General features: G+C 35.9%; 1 protein-coding gene across 1 annotated transcript in view; it reads left to right on the top strand.

The window, feature by feature from the left end:
• The window catches only part of LOC121386606, an 8,201-nt gene extending 535 nt beyond the window's left edge, over nt 1-7,666 (top strand). Inside the window, exons 2-3 of the mRNA XM_041517558.1 lie at nt 5,554-5,727; nt 7,068-7,666. Of these exons, the coding sequence (XP_041373492.1) occupies nt 5,554-5,727; nt 7,068-7,276 (383 nt within the window). The 3' untranslated portion in view covers nt 7,277-7,666. The remainder of the gene's footprint in view (nt 1-5,553; nt 5,728-7,067) is intronic.
• The last annotated feature ends 340 nt before the right edge of the window (nt 7,667-8,006 follow it).

The raw sequence follows: 8,006 nt of genomic DNA, 5'->3' as shown, positions 1-8,006 counted from the left end.
ATTCAACAAATACTTATCGTATTATATTGCTTACCACGAAATAAAAACGATTTTGTTGTTAACGTTAAAGAAACCATCTTTTCGGCTTCGTAAACAATAAATATCAGATATGGGCTGAAATAATATCAATTATGTCTGTGTGTGCATGTGTGCGCGCATATATGTATGCAGATATTTATCGTATCTTAACATAATTTATCTATCTGTTTACCCCACTTCTGGTCTCGTTGTTAATGTTTCTTTTGTTAAGAGTATAGGTGAAAGAAAACAGAAAACAACTAAAATTATGAATAATACAATGAACTTATATTGTCCTAATTTACATTGAAATCCGGAAGGAATGTCCGTTGTTTCTCATATATTTGATGAGCACGTGTTCATTCGGAGAAGCGCACGACTGCGCGACTGTTACTACTAACATACTAACAGTTTTCGCCACGTTCACACTTGCTATGTTCGGTTGCAACGTGTTGTCTTTTAAATCCTTCAACACTTGACTAAAACTCTTTAGGTATCCATATTGGTGGAATGTAGACGAACTTTTCCCGTTGTGGTACACGTGTCCAGCTGTTACATATCTGTACTATACAACACCACGTGTTCTTAGATGTGTTCGCAGGAATCGGTAGCGTAATTGTCTCTCCAAAACAGTTTTCTTCCTGCAGTTAAAATCGCCTTGATTGTCCAAATTAAAATGTACAGAAAATACAATTAATTTTACAAAACAAACAAAACAACTCCATTCCAGTCTTCAAAGTTGTTTTTCCTCCCTGCCCTATTTTCACGCGCACGACCGACCGTCACAATTCGCCGTTACAAAAGAAGACAAAATACGTATGATTGGAGACACTTATCATTTGCATATAGCAACGCTCAAATTATGTTTACATAATATATCAACGAATTGAAAAAGCCATCTGCAAAAATTGGTTTGCGTCGTGACATTGTTTGCATATGACAAAGTTCAAATTTTATTTTCAAAATATTTCAACCCATAGAGCAAGCCATCTAATTACACATGCGCACTTATTCACAGCAGTTTCCACGAGAGATTTATAACACGATACGTCTGTTAAAAAGCATTGAAAGTGCTGAGCTGTAGTAGTGGTAGGGGTGTCAGCTACCCCATTAGTAAATTACCAAACCTTTTGTAAAAATAATAATTAAATATTATTTCTAGTACTACATATCATGAATGGTGTTTTAGGCGAGGTAAACATAACATTGTTTTCTTTGAGATGGCATTTTCCTCCACACAGTTCCCATCCCTAGAAAATATAACTACGCCCCTGAGTTTTAGTACATTTTGATACTAGTACAGCGCTAACGCACAAGGATAAAATTGCCAAATAATAAATACATAAGTAAATAAACAATTCGTATTTTGACAATAAGTTTTGTTTTAAAGGGACATTCCTGAGTTTGCTGCATTGTAAGATGTCTCCGACTAATAAGATATTTCTACGATTAAACTTACATATTAAATATATTTTCTGGTTTAGAATATCAGTGTCTGTATATTTTCAATGTGTTTCTGATCGTCTTAATAGTTGTAAGAAGCCCAAACTGGATTTTGTCTTCAAATAATTTCGTACGTACGAAAAACATTTTGTTTAGGAAATAAAATGAAACTTCACCTAGTACAAATATTAGAGCGATCTAAAACACGTTTAATATACAGCCACTAATATTTTATGCAGATACACATATTTGATATTTAATTACAATCGTTTAAAAGTCTCTGTTGGTCGATAACATCTTAACAATGCAGAAAACTCAGGAATGTCCCTTTAAGCGCAATTTTAAATGTAAGTCATGAATGAGAATATATATCTATATCTATATATATATCTATATATATCTATATCTATATATATCTATATATATATATATATATATATTGTTTTTTACATTCAACAGACAACACAATATACGGATTTGTATTTGCAAAACATCAATATTATGATTTGCATATTTGTTCTGCAATTCAACCGCTATTTTTCTTCAAAAAATCACTCTCAATATAATGATATTATTTTGTGCAGTATCCCAGAGAATCCCTGTTTCAAGTTTCAGATATGTTTAATCAAAACTCTACAAATTTGTTATTTTGTGCAGACTGTCCCAGAAAATCGGTGTCTACTTTGAAAAATACTAGATCAAAACGCTAGGAGAAAATACATGTTAAACGTTTCATTGTTTAATGTAACTTTCGATTTTTTAACATTGAATACAAAGTAAAGTGTGTTTTTTTAATCTTATCATCGGCTACTGGACGTCAAACATATGGTCATTCTGACACTGTTTTTTTTAGAGGAAACCCGCTGTCGCCACATAGGCTACTCTTTTACGACAGGCAGCAAGACATATTTTATTTGCGCTTCCCACAGGCAGGATAGCACAAACCATGGCCTTTGTTGAACCAGTTATGGATCACTGGTCGGTGCAAGTGGTTTACACCTACCCATTGAGCCTTGCAGAGCACTCACTCGAGGTTTGGTGTCGGTATCTGGATTAAAAATCCTATGCCTCGACTGGGAACCGAACCCAGTACCTACCAGCCTGTAGACCGATGGCCTAACCACGACGCCACCGAGGCCTGTCACACTGAATACAAACTCAATTTTTTGTATATCTCCTATTAGTTTGTGGACATCCAAACACAACCCCCCCCCTCCCCCCCACCCCCCCCCCCCCCACACACACACACACACACACAAAACAACAACAAGCAAACAAAAAATAGAAGAAGATGATTTACAGACAACAGACAACTGTACAAGAAAAGCTCTGCCTAGAAAATCCTGGTAGAATAATATGTTATCTGCATCTCGTATTACCAGCATCTGTACTGTAATGATGAATACAAAATCGATTATTTTTTAGCTTGGTCAAACCTGTAATCATGTCGCAGTTATGTTATTCAGTTCAATATGCTTGCGAATGGGTGCACTTCAAACTCGTGGTAAAAACTCTCTAAGTGTGTGTCTCTATCTGTCTGTCTGTTTGCCTCTCTCTCTCTCTCTCTCTCTCTCTCTCTCTCTCTCTCTCTCTCTCTCTCTCTCTCTCTCTCTCTCTCTCTCTCTATTGTGTGTGTGTGTGTGTGTGTGTGTGTGTGTGTGTGTGTGTGTGTCATTGTTAATGTAAATATCAGGGTATCCTTAAATAAATAATAATTTATTCCCATACATTAGCATACCGTTTTATTGAAGGGGGTGGGGGCGCTCCCATACAGGCTTAGTTATTTATGGGGCGACAGGAAAATATAATAATAAGAAATTGTGGTGGGGAAAAAGATGTAATGGGGCAAGCAAAATGCTTTAAATTATTGTTTTGAAAAGAGTGTTTGCACGCTTAAAAATGAAATTACCAGAACCAGAATATTTCCATTAGGTTGGTCACAGGTGTTAAAGGAATGCTAAAGCAAGGCTTTTGGACTGGTGTGCATATTCAACGATGCATAATGTACATTATTGCTTAATATCAACAAGTATAATCGTATAGTTAATTAATAAAACGGTTAAATGTGACGGCTATTATATATAACGGGCGCAGCCATTTTGTACCATCCCAGTGAATACGCCCTCTGGCGAACTGGTGGTTACGTAATACCTAACGTGTCACGTCAGGAATTAGTCTTCGAACTGAAGAAACAAAACATACCTGATTTTTGCGGATACTTCCCAATTTGCTGTAATAATATCTATCCCAGTAATACAGCAACGTGTATATGTGGTCTATTTTTCAATACAAAATAAACCACCATTGTCAAAGTGTTGAAATAACTGTATTATATTTTGTATATTAATTAACCCACGTACTGAAATAATAGTCGGAGTGTTTTTTTGCTTACTTGGTCTTTTCTTTCTGTGGCCTGTACCTGTGGTTCTTGATTGGCAGATGTATATTTAGACGGTCCCTAGACACTGTGTCTAGACACACTAACACGACGTGCCTCTTTTATTACGATCACAGGGTATTGTGTGATAACCTCAAATCGTAATAGACTTTACCAGCTTTATTACTGTAAGTAACTTTGTAAAACCCTTGATTAAGTAGACTTTCCCATCTAAAATCACAAAACTGACCAATTACGTAGTCCCAGAGAAAAGAAAATTATCACTTGGGTATCGCGAGTGGTCGTTTGAGCTCGAAACTATTCTACCAATAGGCCTAATAATATGCATTTTTTCTTTGGATTTTTAAAAGAAAAAAATACTATAACTCCATTTCGTTATATTGATGTAAATTGAAATATATTTAGTTAAATACTATCAAGTCATTTATGTTGTTTTACAAGACAGATTGATGAAAGCGAAGCGCCTTGTCGTAAATTAGAGCATTTTTTTTACACTGTGCATAATAGAGAAGTAGGACCTGAGCTGACGTCATTTCGCCCCAAGCTATACCACCGGACGTCACAAAAACGAAACAAAATGGCTGCTCCCAGTTAGCAGGAATAATCATGTTTTTTTTTTATTAATTCTAAAATTATGCGTTTTTCATTTGTTAAAGTGTCAGTATGTGTTGGTGGTTCGGGTATGCATCTTTCCAACATATAAGGCTTTTGTTTGAGTTTACTCTACCTTTAAAGCCGTTCACCGGCGGCTCCAGGTTCACTGCTTTTTCTCTTAAACCATCCCGATATAAACTTTAGTAGACCGTTTGTTTCGCAGCCATTATATAATTATCTCATAGGAAATATGTACGTTAGTCGCATCTCCAACGCAGCCAATCACGACGCTCGTGACAACTGTCGGTCACACCCCTCAAGCGTCTTTCATTTCAGCTTATTTTCGTGCTTATATCCAATTAAGGTTCAAACACGCTGTGCTGTGCTCACAACTCAGCTATCTAGGCTGTTTGTCCAGAACAGTGGGTTAGTGGTTAGTTGGAACCGGTACCGGGCGACGAACCCTGTACCTACCAGCCTGTAGTCCGACTGCTTAACCACTGCGCCACCGAGGCAGGTTCTGAAGCTTCTACTTCGGCAAGGAACGTTTTGTGGCGGTGTTTTGTTGTTTTGTTTTGACATAACGAGTGCGTTTAATACACATATTTGGCAATACCCGGTATATGTTAAATGCGAAGATATTTATATCATAGGGAATACGTTCACTAACCAGACTACGATTATCCTCTCATAGTCTATTATGTGAAACGGGTCGATGTCATAATATACCTTATGATCAGAGATTTTGTACATTATGTAATATGCCCAGTGTATACAGATTTAAGTCAACAGTATTTAAATAGCATTTACAATAGATCGCCAAATATTCAAACGTTGTATAGGCTAATGTCTTGCGATACCCCTAACATTGTTATTAATTTAGCAAAATAATAATATGTATATCTTGCCAGTTATTGTTATAATTGGTTTCTTATCTGTTCTTCAAAACTTTATACTTTCGTGTATTTTCTTCAACTAACCTTTTTACTGAGTTACTGACTCTACATTTAATTTGTATTTTTCATTGTATGTTTATAGTGTAATGTAATTCTTTATGCAATAAACTTGTTCGATACAGAATGGAGTGTTAAATATTTCAGATCTATGGTCGGGTAAACGAAGCCTCGCTCCTAATTCTCAGCGACCAAAGCGTTTCTGGTCTATCGTTGCCCGTGGAGCCTGGACAGCTGGCCGAGCTCTCTTTAGGTCTTCAACACTTACAAAGATTTCCAGGGGCGCCAAAAACAGGTTGACAAAACAGTACTTCAGAAGAGGTACAGTATATATATATATATATATATATATATATATATATATATATATATATATATATATATATATATATATATATATATATATATATATTAGCTAACATATCCAGTGTAATCAAAGTATTTGATATTTTTCAGATCACATACTGTCGGATTTTGATAACTTTGCAAATTAGATGTTAATTAATCGAGGTGACGGCACTACGTTTATTGACATTTAAGCAAATGTACTACGGTGACACTCCATAATTGACGTATGCATGCAGTCATCAAACAAAAACATTTCCATAGCACCCTTACACTGAAAGCTATCCATCGTACAGAAGAACAAAAACCCCACAAAAACAACAACAACAAACAAACAAAACAGCAACAACCGTTAAACACTAGTTTATTTTTATGTAATATCCAAAATGACGTCGCGTCACATATTCTTACGTCATTTGAATAGTTTACAAAAGCACGTCGTATTAAACTTCATATTATATGATGAAGAGATTATTACCTTCGTGTGTTTTGGTATCGTCAATATCATATATTAGGAATAAAAATAATGTCAGAGGCTCGCATAATATAGTTGTTATTCCTAATATATGATATTGACGATACCGAAAAACACTCTGGTAATACCCCCCCCCCCCCCTCTCTCTCTCTCTCTCTCTCTCTCTCTCTCTCTCTCTCTCTCTCTCTCTCTCTCTCTCTCTCTCTCTCTCTCTCCCTCTCTCTCGCTGTGTGTGTGCGTGTGTGTGTGCAATGTTTTTATTATAAATGTCTACTGAACACCAAATTGGAATATGTTTATCTGATTACAAACATTCAATATTTCAACCTGTAATTATCATGAAACGCGTTAATTTAAATCAAACCAATTTAAAGTTATAGCTGCATTTATATTCGCGTTTCTTTTGGTGTTGAATATATTATTTATCACAGAGGTCTACCGAGTCCCAAGAGATCTTCTTACTAATTAATTAATGTTCAAATCAACAAAAAAGCAAAGAAACAAAATAGCAAAACAAAATGTTACAGTATTTTTCTTTCTTTTAACAACGGCGGTTCTAACGGAGAGGGACATATTGATGTAGCATTGTTTGTTTTTTATTTGGTTTCGTTCTTATATTCAAGTGAAGTTCAAGCACGCTATCTCTCCAAGGCAGATGGTTAGTTGTCAGTTGTAATTGTGAGAAAAGTCGATGTAGTGGTCGTTAGAACTCGGTCTGGGTGGGAGCCAGTAGAGGGCTTCGAACCAAGTACCTACCAGCCTTATGTCCGATGGCATAACCACGACGACACTGAGGTCCGAGATGTAACATTTATCATTTACTCTATTTACCTTTCCACAGGTAATTTCAGAACGGCTTTGAGGGACTACAAGCGCATGAATATACAAGGCAGTCGAAGATTTACTGAAAGGAATGGTGTGAGAGGATACACAGGTCGAATGGGTAACCACAAGGTCACGGTTCGTAACTCGAGTACGAACGGAAAACCGACCCTCGATATCAGATCAAAGAATGGAAAAACAGTCCGCAAATTCAGATACCACAACTAGACCACTGCCACAGGGGCGGATCCAGAAACTATAAAGAGTAAAGTAGACATTTCGAGATTGCCGTTTTTGTCAAGTGCGGAAGGAAAACAAAATAATACCATACTGCATTTAAAAGTTTATCAATTTGATGTAATTAATGGGAAAATTAAATTCAATATTGTCGTTGTATCAGTATATTAAATATAATTTGCCATATGTGCTTTATTTATACACGTGTCATTTATTTCATTTTATTTTATTTATTTTATTATTATTTTGTTTAATATTTATTTATTTTTATTTATTTATCTATTTAGTTTAATAGTAAAATAAATGGTGAAGCGTCTCCTTCCTTTCTCTGGATCCACCCATGTCCTTACTATATTTGAATAAATGATCTCGTTGAACATATTACATGTATTGTGTTTATTTGTTGTGTTATTGATATATGATATATACGTGTCGTTATATCGCACACATGACATCATAAGTATTTTCGAGTGTTTATTTATTTTTATTATTTTTAAGAGCTTTATCGTGCTCAGGTCAAATGGCAGTCGTAGTCCTGCAAACAGGACCACCTAAATAGGGGGTGCCCGTACCACGACGCCACCGAGGCCGGTACAGTTCTATGGATTCATTTGAGTGTGTACCAATCATCAGGTCTAAACCAGTGAGACCTGGTCACATGTCCTCGGGTTGAGTCCAGAGTAAATAGCGGCTAAAATATTGCTTTGAAAGGAAAACCAAA

This window comes from Gigantopelta aegis, chromosome 12, assembly GCF_016097555.1.
Source record: "Gigantopelta aegis isolate Gae_Host chromosome 12, Gae_host_genome, whole genome shotgun sequence".
Lineage (NCBI taxonomy): Eukaryota > Metazoa > Mollusca > Gastropoda > Neomphalida > Peltospiridae > Gigantopelta > Gigantopelta aegis.
This window is presented reverse-complemented; position numbering and strand designations above follow the sequence as displayed.